General features: G+C 37.7%; 5 protein-coding genes and 1 long non-coding RNA gene across 12 annotated transcripts; 3 read left to right on the top strand and 3 right to left on the bottom strand.

Annotated features, from left to right (window-relative positions):
- The first annotated feature begins 133 nt into the window (after nucleotides 1-133).
- Nucleotides 134-5,715, top strand: LOC110843413 (clusterin-associated protein 1). 4 transcript variants are annotated; one of them, XM_022091111.2, is made up of 6 exons: nucleotides 1,688-2,401; nucleotides 2,463-2,539; nucleotides 2,603-3,592; nucleotides 3,705-4,165; nucleotides 4,223-5,327; nucleotides 5,402-5,715. In XM_022091111.2, the coding sequence occupies exons 4-6, from the start codon at nucleotides 3,938-3,940 to the stop codon at nucleotides 5,548-5,550; spliced, it is 1,482 nt and encodes a 493-aa protein (XP_021946803.1). In that variant the 5' UTR covers nucleotides 1,688-2,401; nucleotides 2,463-2,539; nucleotides 2,603-3,592; nucleotides 3,705-3,937; the 3' UTR covers nucleotides 5,551-5,715. The 4 variants fall into 4 exon arrangements, 3 of the variants coding, with proteins under 3 accessions (XP_021946803.1, XP_035703115.1, XP_021945070.1); XM_035847222.1 differs by having other exon boundaries at nucleotides 2,603-4,165; XR_004833863.1 differs by lacking the exons at nucleotides 3,705-4,165; nucleotides 4,223-5,327; nucleotides 5,402-5,715 and adding an exon at nucleotides 134-404 and having other exon boundaries at nucleotides 482-2,401; nucleotides 2,603-3,631.
- Nucleotides 5,716-6,898: 1,183 nt separating this feature from the next.
- LOC110843108 lies at nucleotides 6,899-7,992 on the top strand. Its single transcript, XM_035847634.1, has 3 exons — nucleotides 6,899-7,357; nucleotides 7,415-7,833; nucleotides 7,977-7,992. The coding sequence occupies exons 1-3, from the start codon at nucleotides 6,899-6,901 to the stop codon at nucleotides 7,990-7,992; spliced, it is 894 nt and encodes a 297-aa protein (XP_035703527.1).
- Nucleotides 7,993-8,234: 242 nt separating this feature from the next.
- LOC110843109 (inositol 2-dehydrogenase) lies at nucleotides 8,235-9,874 on the bottom strand. The gene is made up of 6 exons (XM_022089036.2): nucleotides 9,675-9,874; nucleotides 9,458-9,620; nucleotides 9,087-9,397; nucleotides 8,789-9,024; nucleotides 8,498-8,651; nucleotides 8,235-8,440 (listed from the first exon to the last, which is right to left on the bottom strand). Exons 1-6 carry the CDS (start codon nucleotides 9,796-9,798, stop codon nucleotides 8,325-8,327), a joined length of 1,104 nt encoding a protein of 367 aa, XP_021944728.1. The 5' UTR covers nucleotides 9,799-9,874; the 3' UTR covers nucleotides 8,235-8,324.
- A 198-nt stretch (nucleotides 9,875-10,072) lies between these two features.
- LOC110844014 lies at nucleotides 10,073-16,170 on the bottom strand. 4 transcript variants are annotated; one of them, XM_035847228.1, is made up of 5 exons: nucleotides 15,641-16,170; nucleotides 14,545-14,685; nucleotides 14,006-14,414; nucleotides 11,405-13,899; nucleotides 10,073-11,343 (listed from the first exon to the last, which is right to left on the bottom strand). In XM_035847228.1, the coding sequence occupies exons 4-5, from the start codon at nucleotides 11,484-11,486 to the stop codon at nucleotides 10,253-10,255; spliced, it is 1,173 nt and encodes a 390-aa protein (XP_035703121.1). In that variant the 5' UTR covers nucleotides 11,487-13,899; nucleotides 14,006-14,414; nucleotides 14,545-14,685; nucleotides 15,641-16,170; the 3' UTR covers nucleotides 10,073-10,252. The 4 variants fall into 4 exon arrangements, with proteins under 4 accessions (XP_035703121.1, XP_021945786.2, XP_035703119.1 ...); XM_022090094.2 differs by having other exon boundaries at nucleotides 11,216-13,899; nucleotides 15,641-16,135; XM_035847226.1 differs by lacking the exon at nucleotides 14,545-14,685 and having other exon boundaries at nucleotides 11,216-13,899; nucleotides 15,641-16,133.
- Nucleotides 16,171-16,542: 372 nt separating this feature from the next.
- LOC110845061 (cytosolic non-specific dipeptidase) lies at nucleotides 16,543-18,995 on the top strand. Its single transcript, XM_022091419.2, has 9 exons — nucleotides 16,543-16,974; nucleotides 17,029-17,323; nucleotides 17,389-17,544; nucleotides 17,601-17,830; nucleotides 17,896-18,094; nucleotides 18,154-18,375; nucleotides 18,438-18,590; nucleotides 18,649-18,750; nucleotides 18,810-18,995. The coding sequence occupies exons 1-9, from the start codon at nucleotides 16,709-16,711 to the stop codon at nucleotides 18,867-18,869; spliced, it is 1,683 nt and encodes a 560-aa protein (XP_021947111.2). The 5' UTR covers nucleotides 16,543-16,708; the 3' UTR covers nucleotides 18,870-18,995.
- Nucleotides 18,756-19,823, bottom strand: LOC118434476. The gene is made up of 2 exons (XR_004834063.1): nucleotides 19,374-19,823; nucleotides 18,756-19,203 (listed from the first exon to the last, which is right to left on the bottom strand). It is a non-coding gene; the product is annotated as an uncharacterized LOC118434476 (long non-coding RNA).
- Nucleotides 19,824-19,994: the final 171 nt, after the last annotated feature.

Below are 19,994 nucleotides of genomic sequence, written 5' to 3'. Positions count from 1 at the left end.
CTTTCTCTCTTTAATTCCACGACTGCATACTCAACGGAGTTATCTTGACGATTGGGTCTCGACATTGAACTTGACCCCGTCTGCTACACGTAAAGCTAAATACTACTAATTTCTAGCAAAGTTGTAATGAGTTGATTCTCATCAAACTTTCAGTCCTGCAAAGTGATCCCATGAGAAACGACTCAACTGGGCTCGTCGTGTGTAAATCTCGGCGTGTGTTTCTTACAATCTCACGCAATCGTCTTTTTTAATCTGTTTTTTTAAGATGAGACGACGTTTATTTCCGATTGCCTTCTTGGCCGTTTTTACCACGTATTTCGCAACACCCTCCCTCGCGACGGATAGCTTGGGAAGAGTCAACTTTATCACTAAATTACCATTCGCTTTATTTTTGGTCGTTAAAGGTGAGTTTTTTTTTTTAAAAATCGTATAATTTTTCATACAATTTTAACCAATAATTTAATCATTTATTCCATTTCAGAATCCCAAACAGCGAACGTTTGGATCCCAGAATCGCCTCCTCCAGAGAAAGATCGCGACGGAAGTGTGACGGACGAGTATGCCGAGGTTTCCACCGTATTTGCAAAACCAGAGGCTAAACTAGTACAAACTGACAGCCTACCAAGTGAACAAGCCGTTCCATGGACGAGTTTAAAGCAAGAGTGGGAATTGTATAAAAAATTCCATGAAAATAAAAATCGCAGACAAAGTGGTGCAGAGAATTCTGACGAAGAACAATCTGCTGAAGAGGAAGAGGAAGAAGAAGATGAAGAGCCAAAACTTCCACAAGCATTTTACGGCCAGCAAAATTCCGATGATGACGAGAAGGATTTCTTACAAAAACAGCAAAATGTTTACAAAAAGAAAAAGAAAGTGGTGGAAGAGACGAGTGACGAGGAGGACGAAGAAGGCGACGAAGAAGAAGAGGAAGACGGAGGTGCGGAATATTCCGATATTCAAGGCTTGGAAAATCTCTCACATGACGAAAAACAGGCCATAATTGATAAAATATTTACGGATGCACAGAAACAGTATGACAATCCATCGACTGACGTAGTAGTTCCGGCGGATAAAGTGGAAGAAGACAGTGAGGAAGACGAGGTGCAAGCGGATATTGAGACCAAGAAAAAGGGTGAGGAACAAAACGATGACGACGGACATGGGAAAAAAGATAAGAAGAAGAAGAAAAAGAAGAAGAAGAAGAAGGGGAAAAAGAAGGGAGGCGGTGGGTGGGGTTGGAAGAAACCGATCGTGATCCCAATCGAAGCACCCAAAGATGAAGGTTGGGGCTGGAAGAAACATGACGGTTTATTAGAACAATTAGTAAAGGGATCAACGTGGGAGAGAGTTTTATCGTATTATCATTCACAAAATGATAACAAAGGGGAGAGTGGATGGGGTTGGGGGAGTGAGAAGGAAAAACCCGACCTGGCCACCTCGCTTCACACGGGCGGAGAGAAACTAATTACTAAATTATTTAAGGGATCATTTTGGGACAGAGCTTTTCAAACTTATTCACAATATAAGAAGAATAATTATGGGAAACCTACCAAAGAATACGAAGGAGATGTTCCGCTAACCATTGATTGGTAGTTTCTTTTGTGACGTATTTAAAAATTTGTAAGTTAATCAAATGGACCAAAATATTTAAATATTTTTATTATTTAGTTGTGTACAAGTACAATTTTTAAGTTGCTCAACATGATTTTCGTTAATTTATAAAATATTTTACACTTTTTTTTTATTTCTAAAATAAATGAAACGATTTACAACAGCATCACAAAAATTCCTGTTTAAATCCACTTTCGATTTTCATAAAAGGTTGTTGACGAGATTTCTCTAAATGCATTTTCATCACTTACATAAACTGCATGAGCACCTTTTGCATACTAAACTTTCATTGATTTTCATTCATTCTTGAATTCTATTGGTTAAATTGATCATAATTTTCTTGATAATTTATGGATTAGCCAAAACTAGTTTTACTCCACGAGCACACTTGCGCCTTTCTTTGCATTGAGCTTTCCATTACAAAATTTACAAATTATTTAGAAAAAACAAACCTAATTGAACTTGACTACAATTTGTTTGCTGTTAATTTCACTTTTTAACGTCACCAGAAAATGGCAGTTGCATTATGATTCACACAGTTAGTGATTAGTCAATTTTGGTATGCACTGTACGCTACTGGTCTTTCACGTGGAATTATTTGCATAATCTAGTAATTCATTTGAAAACTGCATTTATCATGCAGTCGGAAAGTAACTCCGTAATATTATTAATTTTATCGTGCGTAGCTTTGTCCAGTGAGTCAACAAATTTTAGAAATTCGCGAGCCGTGCAGGAAATATTTTTATCCGATCCGTTGGATTGCTTATCTCAATTGATTTGTGGGCTCAATGTGAGTTGCTCAATTTTTTTGAGTGGTATATTTACCAGCTAATTTCTACGCTAATTTGCAGACATTCCCACCTCACGTGCCCTCCCCGAGGACATCCTCAGCAAATGACTATGCTTATCTCTTACAACATGTCATTTTGTAGGTGATATTTTCTTATTATACGATTTCCATGATTTTTAAAATTATATAACCAATTTACAGGCGATTAAAGAAACAAAGACCCGACCCCACTCAACCACCCACTCCGCCATCAACCAGCACAACCAGCACAACCACACCCGCTCCATTGGACGAAGAAGAAGACGACGAAGGATCGGAAGAATCAGAGGAAAATACAACGGCAGAGAAACATAGGAAAAAATTGTTAAAACACAGCAAAGACCAATACGGAGATTTAGTAGAGCTGAAAAAGGTGTACCCTCCGTTGGGAATATTTAATTTCGTCAGAGAAGCGAGGAAAATAACATCAAAAAAAGTCTCACAAAAAAAGACCAAGAAAAACCCCAAAACCAAAACCACACCCCGTCCACGCAGTCAATTAGAAGAATTAAAAGATGAGCAAGACATAAAAACCAAACTCCGCAGCGACGCCCAATGCATGTACGGAATTTTAGACCACACGTGTCCATTTAAATACAGTGAATTGCTAATTTTGATGTCCGGCGTGTTGGAAAGACAGAAAGTGATGTCTTACACGTCGAATCGGATTTTACCCATGGTTGGATATTTATTAAAATCACGCAGTTTAACACAAACCATGAAATCTACATTTTTTGCATTGGAAAGAATTAACAACATAACTCTCACTAAAAACCACAATAATCTTCCATTCGAATTTAAATATATTTATGATGAAATCGTTCGTGGCGAATTTGGAGGAAATGGTTTACATCTCGTGGAAACTAAAATTGACGCTCCAGCGAGTTCTCATATTTACGAAGATGACGAGTTTGATTATGCTCTTAATAATCCGGTTATTTCGAGAAACAAGATTTTTAACACGATTAAAAAGGTGGAAGATTCGGGAGAAAAAGAGCAAGAACTTTTTGATAATAAAGAAAATAAAGATGAAGAATACGATGAAAATGAATCTGACAACAGTGGAGGGGAATCGACCGAGATTAAGGATATTCCACTGCCTCCAGTTTACGGTTCTTCGGGCAGAAAGTCCTCGTTGAATAGGCGGAGGAGGTATTGATATTTATTGAATAAAAGTATTGAGAAAATGTGGAAATTGTGTTTTATTAATCATTCATTCAGTGGGTTAATCTGTTATCAATAATTTCTACGTTCTAATAAACAGCACCATCGTCGCATAGAGTGGAGAAAGTGGTAGCATGAGGAGAAAGCATGGTCTCCATGGAGATTCAGCACAACAAACATTTCCCATCATTCACACCATCAAAGAACTCTCCTCCTCCTCCCCCATCAAACTCACTCACTCTGCTGACGTGTTGATCCTCACATCAATATTTATATTCCCCCCTCTTGTCATCGTCAATAACAATCACTGCCTAAAGCAGAAATAACATAAAAATGTCGTACAGGGATTTGCGGAATTTGTGTGAAATCCTCCGCGCAGTTGGATATCCAAGATTGGTGTCGGTGGAAAACTTTAGAAATCCAAATTTCCCATTGGTGGCGGACATTAGTCGATGGCTGGTGCTGCAGTACGAACCAAAAGCGGACATCCCCTCCTCCTGCGACACAGAGCTGGATCGTGTCACCTTAATTCGGGCCTTTGCAGAATTTATGCTAATTAATGTGAGATTATTTATGCTTAGTTTTATTATTGAATTAAAAAACTGAATTTCTTTCTAGGTCCAAGTAAAGCTAAATACGAAACGGCTCTACCAATCGGATGGATACGCCGTGAAGGAAATACTAAAAGTGGCCTCAGTTTTGTACAATGCAGTTCGAGACGCGGAAGTAAATTCAAAATATCCTACAAAAATCCCAAGCGAAACGGAAAATGCTCCAAGAATTGACATCAAAGATCTCAAGGAAACTCGCTCCCTCACGAGTCACCTCGTTCAAAAGGGCGTCGGCTTATACGACATGCTAAGCAAAGAAGTAAGTCTGAGAGAGGCCCGTCAACAGGCTTTGTCAAAGGCGCACGAACACGGGGACGTGGAACGACTGATAAAATCAGCAATAGAAACCGGTGGCGGAGAAGCCAAGAAACTGACCTCAATAATTGAAACCGTTCAAAATAACTGTGCTGCAATTGATGGTAAAATTGAAAAGAAAAGAATGGAACTGGATCGAAGTCAGAAACGGTTGTTAACACTCAAAAAAGTCCGACCCGCATTTATGGACGAATACGAAGAGTTGCAGCAGGATCTCGGCCTCGCCTACGCCGCCTACGTCAATCGGTTCCGAAGCCTCGCCTACCTCCAGAACCAAATCCAGGACAAGGATCGGCTCGAACAGGAGCGGAAAATTGAGGAAAGATTGATCAAGACTGAACAGACTCGTGCCGGTGGCGATGATTTGCTTTCGTATGGAAATGGAAAGGGTGGAGCGTTTTTAATTTCATCCGGAGATGAAGATTCCAGCGATGAAATGAGCATCGGAGCGAATAAGACTGCCATTATTCCTAATAATACGGGAAATAGTAGTAGCAGGAGTGGTGCTAGTAATTTAAAACCAAGGTTGATCGGTAATAGCGATGCTGGGGATCTGATGAAGAATGGGCAGAGACGCGTTTATGGGAGCATGATGGGGGCGGCTGATCAGGATTCGGATGATGGGTCGGATATGATTTTAGTCGATGGGGATAATTCAGAATTAGCTTCGGAGGACGAGGATGAGGAAGAATTGATCAATATTCAAAAAAATCAATTGGTCGGGGGTAAAGGTATGACTGCAAAACATGGGAAATCAGATTTGAAGAATTACAATGGAGTTAATAATAACAATAATGGTGAGGTTTTTTTTCCAAGATTTAAGATTTTTTGAAGGAATAGTTGTTGATAAAATTTCATTATTTTTTTATAGAATCCATGTCGAATGGGGCGGCGAATGGAGGGAAAGGATATCCCATCGACAATGGTGGTGGTAGAAGTCGGTCTACAATTAAACGACCAACAACTGGGGGTCGTAAGCCTCCACCCACATCCGACGATGACGATGATGACGACTTCTGATGCAAAATATTAAATTACGACCAACTTATTAAGGATCCAAAACAAGTCAAAATTTATAAACATCAATTTCAGTGATTTTTTTTGAATACTTGAAAATGAGTAGTCAATTAAATAACTATTATTTTAATTTTAATAAAAAAATCGGGGAATATTTCTCAATTATAATTTAAGATGACTGATGAAATATATATGATTTATTTACAAAGCACATTTAAAATAATTTGTTTATTTGAAATCTTTACTTTAAATAAGATATTTGTCAAATTAAATGATGCAAATTGACCAACTCGCACAACCAGTTTTCATATATACTTGAGAAAATTGATAAAGAATTCAATCAACACTTGATTTGCGTGTGCGATTTTAAATGTAATTATACAGGAGCTCAATAAGCGTGTCTGCGTTTTCTGTATTTCGATTAAGTGGAATTTAAGTGGTTTTCTGCAGTTTTATTTTCTGGCTAGAATCTTGTATTAAACAATTTTTTAAAAATGAGTTCAAAATTCTGAATCAATGCATAAAATCCAATTTTAAAAACTTTGCCCCGAGATAAATAATTAGACATAAAATAATACCAAGAAACGTGTTTAATTTGATGTTTTGTTTTGACATGTTATTATAAAGTCGAGTTGATTAAGACGTATAAACTGTAATGAACTTGAATCCGATCCGCTAATCATGCACGCCGTCTTATACCACACAAAATGACACCCAATTTAAATCGTACAAATGATTTGGTTTAAACTGGCTACATTTCTCTCTCAATTTCATGATTTACTTTGTGGCTCTTATTATTTTTGTTGTACACTATTTGTACGTACAATTGTCTGCAATCAGCATCCTTTCACCACAACCAGTCCAATTTTTACATAAATTTGAATTCAGTAACACCGTCTGCCGACAGCAAATATACCCCAACCATTTGGATGACACACTTTTTTAAACGCAATTCAGTGGATACACATTTTTACAATTATAGTTTAAAAATTCTACAATTCTTACACAGCCCAGATTTAATTGCATATGCAATTCATCAGAAGCCAATGGTTTGCTTGGGTATTTGCGTGTGGGTTAAGGGAGTGGTTGTGGAATTGAGTGAGTTTCAGTTTTGCATTATTATTGAAGAGTGAAGATGTTGGGTCCACGTTCTTATAAAATATTTGCTTATCTTATTTTCATCATTTTTAAAAACGGTGAGATTTTAATAAACAAAAGTTTTAAATGTAAAAAAATCCCCAAAATTTGTGTTAAATTTGCAGTGGTTTCATTGGAAAATGGAGCAACCCGGTCACCCCGCTTCTTATCCAGCCTATTCAATTCCGACACCTTGAATTGTGCCCCACAAGTGATGTGTGAACTAATCTCTGCGAACGAACCCGGACCTCGAACTGATACCCTGAACGATTACAAATATCTGATTAAAGAATACTTTTTAAAATCAGACAGCTCTGAGCGAATTGAACCAGAAGAACCAAAACCAAACAAGTTGAGATCAAACAGAAAAGATAATTCTGCATCTACTTCCTCGTCCTCCGAAGAAGACGTTTCTCCCGAAAAGAAATCAAATCGCGGTGTGGCCGAACTCATGGAATTGGAAGAAGAGGATGAAATTGAAAATACAGCAATCGCAGATTTGGTTAATGGAGGAGATCCGGATCATCTTGCATTTGCTTTGGCTGATGTTAAAAGAAAATTCAAATTACAGGAAAAAATTGCCAGTAAATTTAATGATCGGCGAGTTCGAAGGGATTTAAAAACCAGTGATTTAGCGGATTTTGTTACGAGGAAGGCAAAGGAATTGAAAGAGGTGAGTTTATCATTTTTAAAAATTTACATAATTTTATAATAATTGAAATGTTAATAGACAACGAACGTGATGGATCGCATCGGAATTGCGGCCCAGATTGGTGAGCGTACTCGAAATTCAAGGCAATGTCGTGCTTTGTTCAACCCCTGTTCAATGGATAATTCAAAAATTAAGGGTTTGGTCGACAGTTTAAAGAACATTGTTTCGAGTGACAGAAAGAAGGAAAAAGTTAATGAGTTGGATGTTGCAAAGTTGATAAAAGACGCTGGGCTTTATAACACCCAAGGACTCACGGATGTTAAAGTTGTATTGAATATTGGTGGAGGTGGTCCAGTGAATGGGATCATGGATCATGTACAGTCAACCACAGAATGGCCCCAACCTTCACCAACGACAATACCCACCACTACACAAAGTCCTCCTAAACCGCCTCCCAAATCACTCTCACAAACTATTAAAATGAATAAAACGAACAAGTACGTCGATTTCATACGCGAGGATTACAAGCCAAAATTAAACCAAGCCTCACGAATATTACAAGAAATACCAAAATCATTTCCTAAAAATAATTTTTCAAAAAAACGATTAAATTCTAAAATTAATAATCCGAAAATTCAAGTGAGAAAAATTCATGAAAAAAGCTTTGAATCAAATTCTGAATCGAATTCTATTGAAAGTTCGGAAGAAGAAATTGTAACAATTTCACCAATTCACCATCGATTTCGTGGAGTGAAAAAAAGCCGAGTTTTAATCTCACTTCCTTTTAGAAATTCTAGTAATCATGAAAGTAGAGCAGCAGATTCTTGGTTTTCTAGAATTTATCATTTCCTGTTTAGAGCTATTTCACCACTTGGGTAGAAAATGGGGGGGATAAAAATGCGTACAAAAAGATTTATTTATTAAGCAGAATTTTTACTTTATTTTTTTTAAAGAAACCCAATAAAATTTGAAATCATAAACTTGTTCCTCAAAAGTCGTAAACCATTTCGACCGGTTTTCCCGTTCGCACAGATTCCTCACAAGAAGAAGCCACTTGACAAACGGACAAGGTCTCAGTGGACAAAATCGACAGCTTTTCCTTTCCTTTTTTAAAAAGTATTTATAAACAACATACAAAAATTAACAAAAAAATACACCTACCATCGATGACGTCCAAGAAATGCTCCAATTCTTTTTTATACGCTTCATCATATCTGGAAGCGAACGAGTACCAGATCGGCGGCTCCCTCACGTTTCCCGACGTATAAGATTGCACTCCGAGAGTGTTTTGATTCCCACATTGGAGCATCCCACCCTTAAAGTATTAAATACATTTAAAGTATTTCAAATACATTAACATTAATGTATTTCTAATGTATGTATGTATATTAATGTATGTTTATTTAGATTTATAAACTAATCTGCGTTAATGTAGACATTGGACAAACTAACCGGTCCAAACACCTCCAACCGTTGGTCATATCCATAATTTGCAAAGCGACTCAAATCGATATTTCCCATACCCCCGGAAGGAAAAGTTAAGCTAATTGTGACGGTATCGTGATCATTTATTGCTTTGATGTGAGGCATGTGTGCAGTGGCGGTGGAAAAGACTTTTGTCGGATATTCACCCATTATCCAACACAACAAATCTATATCGTGGACCGCACAGTCGTGGAAAATCCCGTCTATTTTTAAATTATAAATTTGTTAATTTGTTATATAAAATTCCATTAGATCAATAACTTACTTGACGTTTTAAGATAGTCGATTGAAGGCAGAGGTGAATCTCTACTCGTGGATTTGATGATGTGGACTTTATCTCCCAATTCCCCCTTTCGTACACGATCTCGAACATTGAGGAATGAGGGGTCGAATCTTCGATTGAATGCACAAAGCAAGGGCAGATTTTTCTCTTTCGCCAAATTGTAACAATCTTTAATCTCTTTTATCCGGTTAGCGATTGGTTTCTCACAAAATACGGCTTTTCCCTTGTTTAAGGACTCCACCACGATTGCGTGATGCGTTTGCGTGGGCGTCGTTATCACCACGCCTTGCACTCTGGAATATTTTTAGAGGAATTTTTAGCAAGAAATGTTTTTTAAATGGTAAAAAACCAACTTTGGATCATCCAAAACGAGATCCATCTTTGAGGAATTGACAAATTTCGTCGTTTCCAATCCGGAGGTTGCCTCTACTTTTTTGTTCCTTTCGTTATCTTGTTCAACGACGTAGAGGAGGTTCACTCGCTTGTTTTGAGACAAATTGTTCAGGTGGATCATCCCTGGAAATTTTTAATCTTTAATTTAATTAACTTGAATTATCAAGTAATTTTTACCAGCTCTCCCGACGCCGAATAACGCGATTCCAATTTTCCCATTGATTGTTGTACAATTGAATGTTTCCAAGAAATTGACGTATTTATAATCCTCCGCGGGAGGTGCAACCGGTGCAACTGACATTTTAATTTAGTACAAATTACAAGAAAATATGGAACTTGTTCGAGTTGAGATGTGAGTGGAACTGAAGTGTGGAATTGGTTCACTGCTCTTTTTATCTGGATTCTGGTCATAAAAAAATGTTATTAGACGGAGAAGTGAGAAATGCTTTGAGTGATAAACCGCACCTAAAAATAAGTAATCCTCAAGTTGGTTTAAACTGGAATTTTTCGATATAATTCCATTCCACGAGAGACCCAGAGAGAGAGAGTATTATTCCATTTAAGACTTGTGGAAAAGTAACCATTAACGCAAATGATGACGATAGTCGTATCTTTATTGCAGTTAAAAATATTACTCCAAAAAAATTCTGTTAAAAGGGCCGTTAAAAGTTGTAACGATAAAAATGGTGTTATGTCCAACGACAATATTCGTAAAACGTATTTTATTACACATAAAAAAATCTTTAAAAAAAATCTCAACATTTGCACAATTCCAAAGTTAAAGAATTTTTGACATTTTCGCAAAAATTACAAGTTTTCTGTTCGTCATCCCAAATTAAGTCGGGTGGGCATTTTAATTCGATTCGAAACCGAAGATCCGTTCCATTTGGATGAAACACATAAGATCCTGAACATTGATCTTTGCCTTCAAAAAAACAATCGATGGGAAAACAATCCAGATCAGCACGATATTTTCCCTGTAATTCCGTGCTCAAATTATCCCACTGATCACAACTGCCACCAATCTCTGCAAAATTCCACTCTGAATTCCAAAACAAACCTATTCCACATTTATGCAGAGTCCACTTTCGGGTGGTCAAGTTGCACTTTTTATAAGTTCTACAATAGCCTTCTAATTTACAGGTCTCGGGGTCACAATCTTCAGCAATCGGGGAGGATGTGGTCGTCCCATCGGGCGGTAGAGGGTTTTCCGTGTCATCTGTTATCGAGGTGTCTTCAGTTGTCTGAATATTTATTGGAGTAGTGGTCTCCTCATCACCGTCGGTTGTTGGCGTCTCCTCAGATTGGGTTGGGGTCTCTTCAGTGGTGGTCGTGTCGTACGGTTCCGTAGTCTCGTAATCACAGTCCGTGGACGTCGTTGTTACTGAATTGCATGGGTTGTCAGTTGGGTCATCAGTGGAATTCGTGCTGAGTGGCGTCGTCGTAAATTCCGTCGTCGAAAAAGGAGTGGTAAATGGAGAAGTAGGCTCCGTCGGATCAATTCGTGGGGTTGGCTTAATTGGAGCATAGGTCGGATAGTATGATCCCTTTTTAATCCTAATTGTTTGTACTTTTCTTCCTTTTCTTTCCACTTTCACGGCTCCTTCCAATTTATTCAATTTGCACTCAACCCTCTCTGGCCAATCGCACGCATTTGTTTTTTCGTTAAAATGGAACAGCATTCCAGAAGAACAGTTTTTGTAGGGACAAGACGGACAACTCCATTCAAACGCTTCGCCTTTTTTGCATGTCAAGTATTTCGTACAATTGTTTGGATGCGTCAAATTTTGATTGGTCTTTCCTTTGCAGTTGGTGTAGGGCGTTTTTTCTCCATTTTTGCCACGTACTTAAATTTATAAAAATCTTATCAAAATTTTATAATTTGTAAAATATTAAAAAAAACTCACCTGAAATAATGGTATCTGAAAAGTCTACTAAAATTACCACGAAAAGTATTAAAATTGAATACACAAAAAAAGAGGACATCATTTCTGTTAGACAATTCCCATTGCATTCTTTATTAAATTACTTAATTAAATTGATAAATTAATAACCTTGAAATAATTAATTTATAATCGTCCTTCTTTCAAAATCCATTGTCTATTGTTTATTAATAAAGTCATCATTCATTAAAAAAATAAACTCACTCCCCACTGTCAATTGATGGAATGGAATGCAAACTCGTTTTTTCTTCCCCACGATCCAAAAGCAACAGCGTTTCTTCTCTGTCCAAATATTGGATTTGAACTGAAACGGCGTTCCTTAATTTCTTCAGTGCGGTTCTTTTATTCCTAAATTTGATCTTAAAATCAGTCATCCTTAAAATCGAAACCTTGGTCATTTTCAATAAAATCAGCCATCGAAGGACGAATAGAAAATATCCAAATGATTTTTCACTCGCACTCGCATACGATACAGTTACTGAATTCAGTTTCTTGTATTTTCTCAATAGTCGAAACCATTGCCACGTGTTCAGAGTCATCCACGAGAGTTCAATGTGGGATAAATTTTTGGGTAAATCTGTAATGTTCTTGATTTTCGGTAAATGGCGATTTTCCCTTTTGATCCCTGACACGTGTAAATGTTGGAGTGGAAAACAGGATTTGAAAATGTTGAAATCTAAGTCCAACGAGGTGTTTAAATAATCTTCAAATGCAATGTTATGCAGTTTTATGACGCACAAGGTGTGGCTCGTCGTTTGGATAATGCTTTCAAACGTCATCCAACAATTTAGCATTACTCCGCTGCACACTTCTAGTTTGAGATGACGAACGTTATCCACACGGGTCATCATTTCTTGGACATAAGTAAATAAATGGCTCGATAAAGTTATCACCGTCGTCTTCAAATGAGGAAACATTGGCCATTTACACCTGGATAAATATTTCTCTGTCGATTCTAAAGTGGCCGAATTTTTCCTGTCCGATTTGAAATTTGTGAAAGACGATGATGAGGATGAGGATTCCGTGGCAGCGGCGATGCTTTTTTTGGATTTGACCATTTCCGTTGCCCGACGCGTCCCTCCAGAAGAAGATGTATCCTCTTCATTCGCATCTTCATTCGCACTTCCGCCGAAATAAGTCTCCCTGCCTTGAATGTGAAGTTCCGAGAGGGTTTCACAATTTTTATGCGCCAACATCAACGCGTGAAGAATTATTAAATCCAAATATCTCGAAGGTCCTTTGTTACTCAAGTTGAAATTGAGTTCTACCATTTTCATCCGATTTTGAGCTAAGGCATCGATCAGAAAGACCAAATTCTCACAAACGTAAATCAATTCCTTTTCTTTTTTCGTGTGGGATGTGATTTTCAAGGTTTTCAAGTTTTGTAAAACGGATTTTGATCCTTGTGGGAAAAATTGTGGTCTTGATTTAAATAGAAATTTGTTGAAATTAATTGTTAATCTTGAAATATTTCCGCATGATTCCATAAAATAATTGAAATAAATTGATGAGATTGATCCTTTTATTGTGAGTTCTAGTAATAATTCGGGATGAAGGAGATGCGCTATTATTCTCTGACTGGACAAGTTTAAAATCGTGGCATGTCGAATTGCTAGGGATTCAAAATGATCATCAAACTCTCGTTCTCGCTCGTCTATCAGTGCGCTTATCCCGAGATGATAATCGATATCGGTGGATATTAATTTACAAGTTGAGCGGAGTTCGCGATAGTGTTTGTAGTGGACCTGAGTGGAAGTGGGATGAGTTTTTTTTTGGGGAAATTCACAGCGTTTTTAGTAAGATTTATGTGTGTTTACCCTTTTCCATATTTCCAATCGTAACTGTTTTGGATAGATTTTTTTAAGTGTTAAAATAAATACCAGAAATTTGCAGAGTGAAAAAAGCATACTTTTCTCGGAAGGCGAAGTAGCAGACTTGAGGAATCCGATCCATGAGAGTCTCGTTTACTTTCTCGGAGAATGTACTCTTCCAGAGGGTCGTTGCTGGAGTGTCGGGATAGGAATTGGTCACGTGGACCGAATAATTGAAGGGATGTTTTGGATGTGCTTTGCATTTTTTAACAGACTTTTAATCGGTGGGGGTTTTGGTAGTGAGTTTATTTTTTGTGTGTTATTTGTTTATTTATCTGGGACAAAAAATAAAAAATTGTGAAACGTCATATCATTTTCGATCGTCTTAGTGACGTTTATTCGATGACTGGCCAGGAATTTATAACAAATTAACTCAACGATAACTTATGATTGGCAGAAAAGTCGCACATTTCCGGAGTGAAGACTTCATTCATGAATTCGTTGAGTGCTTGTGGAGGGTCTGCACAGGTTGAAAAGTGCTGAGCACAAAGCCTCACGTCTCCTCTCGACGTCTTTCCCAAATTGGCTGCATAGTCGTAAATGTGAGTCGGACTGTTTACTCCTCGTCTTTCCAATAACGAGTCGTCACTGAAAGTTAATTTTATAATTCAATTTAAAAGAGTGTATTTTGAGCTTGGAATTGGATTAACATTTAGCTAATCTTGAATATTCACGAGTAAATATTAGCAAATACCTGTAATATTCTAGAATCTGATTTTCAAAGAGATTTGTCGTCTGATTTCCTCTTGACATGATTTCGCAAATACTTTTCGGTATGCACCCACGATTATCAAACTCACTCGCAACGCTGAGATAATCTTGGATTTCTTCCTCTTTTGGCTCGGATGCGGAGGCCTCCAACACCTCCATTTCATGACCGTACTCATTCTTTAAAGAGTCCGGCAACGCACGCAATTGCTCCAAATCGGTTGAACTCAATCCTAATGAACTAATTTGATATCGCTGGAAATAGTCTTCACCCGTGGTGGGATGGAAGGATGAGGAATGTGACGATGAAGAGTGGTGGGAGGTGGGGTGAGAATGGTATTGATCAGAGGGTTGTTTGTCGTCTGGGAAGAGGACGGCGCGGCGGCGACGGCGGCCTAGAGAAGATTTTTTATAGTGTGGATTATGTTTTGTACCATGTTTTTATTGGAGTTTTGAGTGGTTATGTCGTATGCAATTTGACAGAGACAGAATTTCTGCATAAATAAATTAGTAAATAAATCTTACGAAAATGGTTAATATTTGCATGCGTCCAAAAAGCGAGTGGGCCCCATCCATGTGCAAAACGTGGTGGTGGAAATGGTAGAATTATTTTGGGGGCAATTATCTTGACTCCTCCCTTCAGCTTCCCTATCGCCACTCCACCACCTGCACAACATTCCATTTACTTCATAGCGCGCGTGGTTTTAGTTAATTAATATTAATGGCAATCCGCAATTAGTTGGGGACTCGCCCTCTCTCTCGCTAATACAAAAGATTGTCTAATTAAGCATAAACTTTTTTCCCACAAATTACATTAAAGAAGAAGGGAAAAAACCTACAGTGCAGCTTTGCTTAGCCCGAGCCAGGGTGGGTACAACTAGAATTTGTTTACCAATCTTTACGCCAAAATTCAGCTTAATTGAGTGATTTTGCAAAATCAGTATGGGTCACCCCACCGGGTTCCTCTGGGTCAAAATTTTCAAAATTGTACATCATAAACTCCCATTATAAGCTGCTATCGACTTCCATACCAAATTTCAGCTTAATTGGACGATTTTGAAAAATCAGTTTGAGTGACCCCATAGGGTCCCTCCAGATAAAAATTTTCGCAAATTCACTTCATATCTTTTCATTAGAAGCCATTAGTTACATATTTACCAAATTTCAGCTTTCTACAACAATTTTGAAAATTTGATGCATAATAACCCCACCACCCATATGGCCCCCACCGGCCAACCACTTGACCGATTCGGCTCATCTTCGAACTTGATTTGTCTTTTGGGTAGATATAGATGTGGTAAAAATTTCAAGTCGATCGGTTGAGTTTGAAGAGAGTTATCGCGAAGACAGACGGACGGACGGACAGACAGACAGACATAACGGGTACATAAGCCCTGGCTCGGGCTAAAAAGTGGGTGAACTTATGCACCCACACCATTTGCACTACTTTCTTCCTCCTCTTGCTGCTGCTGGAGAAGAGTCAACAAAACTTTCCTTGCTTTGTTTGCTCATTATAAAATCTCAACTTTTCCTCATTTATCCAAATGAAACTTTTCGGAAGCAACAGTTCCACTGCAACCACTATAAATCCGGAAACAAAACAAACAAAACGTCCACTTACCAATGAGTAGCAGCTTTTTCAGCAATTTCTTGAGGATTAATTTCTTCTTGAGTTTCCATTTCAGCTTTAATTTCTTAAGAATAAACGCTTTTTTGAAGAACCACCCACCGATGAACTTTGTTGGGCGCAATCTCACGTCTTTTACTATTCCTTTTATTGCGTAAGCATATATCGAATCACAGTCGTCTACTTTTATCAACAGCACGATCGTCAGGGTTAAGAGGATCGAGAGGCGGAGAAGCATTCTTGTATGAAAAATAAAATAAAATGAGATGATTAGCGTAAAATGGTCAAGAGTGGAATGAATGACATTTGAACATGCGTGTGGGGAATATTATAAAAGGATTAGTGAGTGGGTGGATGGACATTCGTGTGAAATACTCTTCTTTGCGAAATATCTGGACATTAAATTTATTGGGATGTTTATCAAAACACAATGCTCTGGATTTGTATATATAAGAAATTGGCGAAACAGGCTCAAATAAGGTGCTGAGGGTGATGAAATGTGTGCATTTATAAGGTGAAGGGGAATACCATTTCCTATACAAATTGCACGCGTTGCATAACTTTGTTACGTTGCAGTGACCTTATTTTTATATAAGGTTAGTCCAACTCTACCTCTCTGCAATGTCTTTCAACACGGACCTATCTTTTCTTAGTGATTTTCATCTGCATCTTCCTACACTTCACTTGCTTTGTTTACTAATACGTCTGCAGATTATGAAATGTGATGCAGAAATTAGTGGTAAGTATTTTTGTGCCAGAAAAAAATGGATGAATTAATAAATTGGTTATTAAAACTCTATGAAATTCCATTTTTCATGGAATCGCATATTTTCATAGCGTCTGTTTTTGCATACAAATAATTTCATGATTTATTTAAACACAAAAAGTCTGCAGATTTTGCCATGTCAACGCCACAGAAAACCAGATGACAAAAACCTCAAACTTTTCCTGAAAATTATTTCCGCATATTTATTATTTCCCAAAAAATTATTTCTAAAATCCCCATTTTTTGTAGCCCCATTTTGTCCATAAATCCCCCCTCAAACCACCAAAACTAATAAAATGTCTCGCCTGAAGGAGGCTGAATCCTTTGAGAAGAACGAGTTTGATGAGGACGAAGACGACGAGGTGATTGGCGGACCAACGGTTCACACTTTGGACGGACAAGTTTTGGACGAGAAACCTGCACTCGCACCACCACCCCCACAAGAAAATGAACAAGTTGAACAATCCACAGAAGAAACTGCTCCCGTTTTCAAAAGGGTTGCGGATGAAAACATCATTCTGGATCCTGAACAACGACCGGAATCTTTGGTCAAGATTTTCAAGTGAGTTTTTTTTCAAATAAAAATAATAATATTTAAATAACAATTTAATCCCAGGTACATTGACGACAACGAGAACCGATTCGTTCAGAATTTGCGAGAAGCCGTTGGGATTCAATCGATATCTTCCTGGCCCACAGCACGGATTGAATGTTATCGAATGGTTCAATTTGCAGCGGATCGACTGAAAGATTTAGGCTTTGAACTTGAATTACGAAAAGTTGGAAGCAAACCACTCAAGGGCGCGGATGAGGTGGCGCTCCCCCCTGTCATCTTGGGAACACGGGGGAATGATCCCAAAAAGAAAACTGTTCTCATTTATGGCCACTTGGACGTTCAGCCGGCGGAGAGGGTAGGAATTTGTACGATATTTGGAGTTTTTATTGAATTTCTATTTTTAAAAAACCCCAAAATTAGAGCGACGGTTGGTACTGTGAACCATTTTACTTGACGGAGGAAGGGAATTGTCTGTATGGAAGGGGATCATCAGATGACAAAGGTCCAGTCATGGGATGGTTCCATGCTATCGAAGCATATGTCAAAAATTCCATTCGACTCCCCGTCAACTTGAAGGTTTGTTTTAATTGATTTTTCACCAACGAAATTATTAACTTTACATTTTGTAAAAGATCCTCTTGGAATCGATGGAAGAATGCGGTTCGGATGGACTCGACAAACTCTTGTTGCAACAAAAAGACGCATTTCTAACCAATGTTGACGTCGTTGTAATGTCGGATAATTTTTGGCTGGGAAAAACTAAACCCTGTCTCACGTATGGACTTCGTGGACTTTGCTACTTTTTCTGCGAGGTGGAATGCGGAACGAAAGATTTGCACAGCGGAGTTTATGGGGGGACTGTGTATGCTCATCACTTATTTACCTTAAATGTTTTAATTATTTACTAATTTTAATTTATCATTGTAGCTACGAGGCAATGCCCGATTTGATTTGGTTGATGAGTCAATTATCCGCTGCGGATGGGACAATTTTGATCCCTGGAATTTTGGATAAAGTTTGCCCAATGTTACCCGAAGAAGAAGAACTGTACAAAAATATCGATTTTGATCTTGAAGAGTATCAACAAGATGCGGGATTCCGAGCTTTAAGATTTCCAGGGAATAAGGTAAAATACAAAATGTGATGTTTCCAAACGTTTTTTTAATGCAAGAATTTTTCCCATAGACCGCAACGCTAATGAACCGATGGCGATTTCCTTCCCTTACAATCCACGGAATTCAAGGGGCATTTGATCGACCCGGTGCACGAGTTGTGATTCCGCGTAAAGTCATTGGGAAATTTTCAATTCGACTCGTACCAAATCAAGACCCCGAATCAATTGAACAGTTGGTTAAAACTTTTATCAAAGCGAAATGGGAAGAAAGAGGATCTCCAAATAAAATGCTGGCACGTATCTTATGATTTCCTCCATTATTAGTTTAGCACTTTTTAATTATCGAAAAAAACAGATCTACATGGCCGACGAGGGATTGAAGCCATGGTGTGCTAATCCATTTCACCCATCGTTTAAAGCAGCACGACAAGCAATTGGTTGGACGTATTCTCAAATCCCAGACATGATCCGAGAAGGAGGCAGCGTGGACAAATTAATGTCTTTTCAGGTATAAAATCGCTGAACTTTTTATATAAAATTATTTACTAAACCAAAATTAATTATAGGAATCGACTGGGAAAAACATTGTGCTTTTGCCAATGGGCGCAAGCGACGATCGTGCTCATGCACCCAATGAAAAAATCAACAAAACTAATTACATCCAAGGGGTGAGTTATTTTGATGGATTTTAATTTATTTATTTTGGACTGTGATTTTTTTTCTATAGACAAAAGTATTTGCTGCATTTTTACAAGAAATCGGAAAATTGGAAAAGGCGGATCTCTAAATTTTAGCAATTATTTTTGAAAATTTGTACCTCAAAATTAGAACGTGTAAACTATAATTTAAAATAAACACTATAGAAATACACAATTTTCAAAGTTTTTAATAGTCCACATAGAAAAATTTTATAGAAAAAAAACACTACAAAAATGGATCCAGAGCAGCGTTGGCTCAAAATTGCGTCTTCTTTTAGTGAAAATATTCAACCAGTGTCAGCTAAACTCGCAACTACTTCTCAAAAACAAGAAACTCCTCGATTATCAAAATCTGCTCAAATCCTCCATCAAAAACCAAATCAAGATGATTTAGAAATCAGGATTGAAAAGCTGGAGAAATTGCTGGAAATTAAAACAAAGATTATTTCAGATCAAGAATCGGTCATTAAGGATCTCGTGAGGAAAAGGGAAGAGAAATTAAGAGGACAACGTGGAAAATCGGGTAAAAACATATTAATCAGACCCTGAAAAAATGGTAACTTAAAAAAATATTATATTTTTCAGTTCCAAACCAAGCCCTTCAAATCCGCGTGGAACAATTGGAGTCAAAATTGAACAAAATGATGAATTCCTTGCCCGACCGGATAAACCAACATTGCGCAAAGTACATGTCAAATTGTAAATTCAAATGGGATGAAGAATCGGATGGAAAACTTTTTATCCACGATGACTCAGACCACCACCAACAAACTAACAAATCAATCCCAATCTGGAAGAAATCACCAAATATTCCACCAAAATTTAACAATTGTTCAATGATTCGGAACCAAGAGTCTCACGCCCACTCCAAAGAATCCAAAGACGATTTGGAACGCTTGGAAAATGTCGTTGGAAAACTAAAAACTGATTTTATTCTGCTTCTACTCAACAAATTGACAGTTGGAAAGAGTAAAATGAAAAATGTCAAGAAAATTGAAGCCAATAATGCTGCGAATGGGAATAAGGATTTAGTTCAAGATTTATTAGTCAGAATATTTTCATCATCTTCCTTGTGAGTGAAGTTTCTATGTAATAATAATAAAATCCGCCTATTGAGTGGATGCATATTGTGAAAACGGATACGCACAGGTTAGTCACATAATTGAAAGTGAAATTTTAGTCAACAACGCGGTTATATGTAGAAGAAGAGAGGA

This window comes from Folsomia candida, unplaced genomic scaffold, assembly GCF_002217175.1.
Source record: "Folsomia candida strain VU population unplaced genomic scaffold, ASM221717v1 Fcan01_Sc002, whole genome shotgun sequence".
Lineage (NCBI taxonomy): Eukaryota > Metazoa > Arthropoda > Collembola > Entomobryomorpha > Isotomidae > Folsomia > Folsomia candida.
Note: the sequence above shows the minus strand (reverse complement) of the source record. Positions and strands in the feature narration are given on the sequence as shown.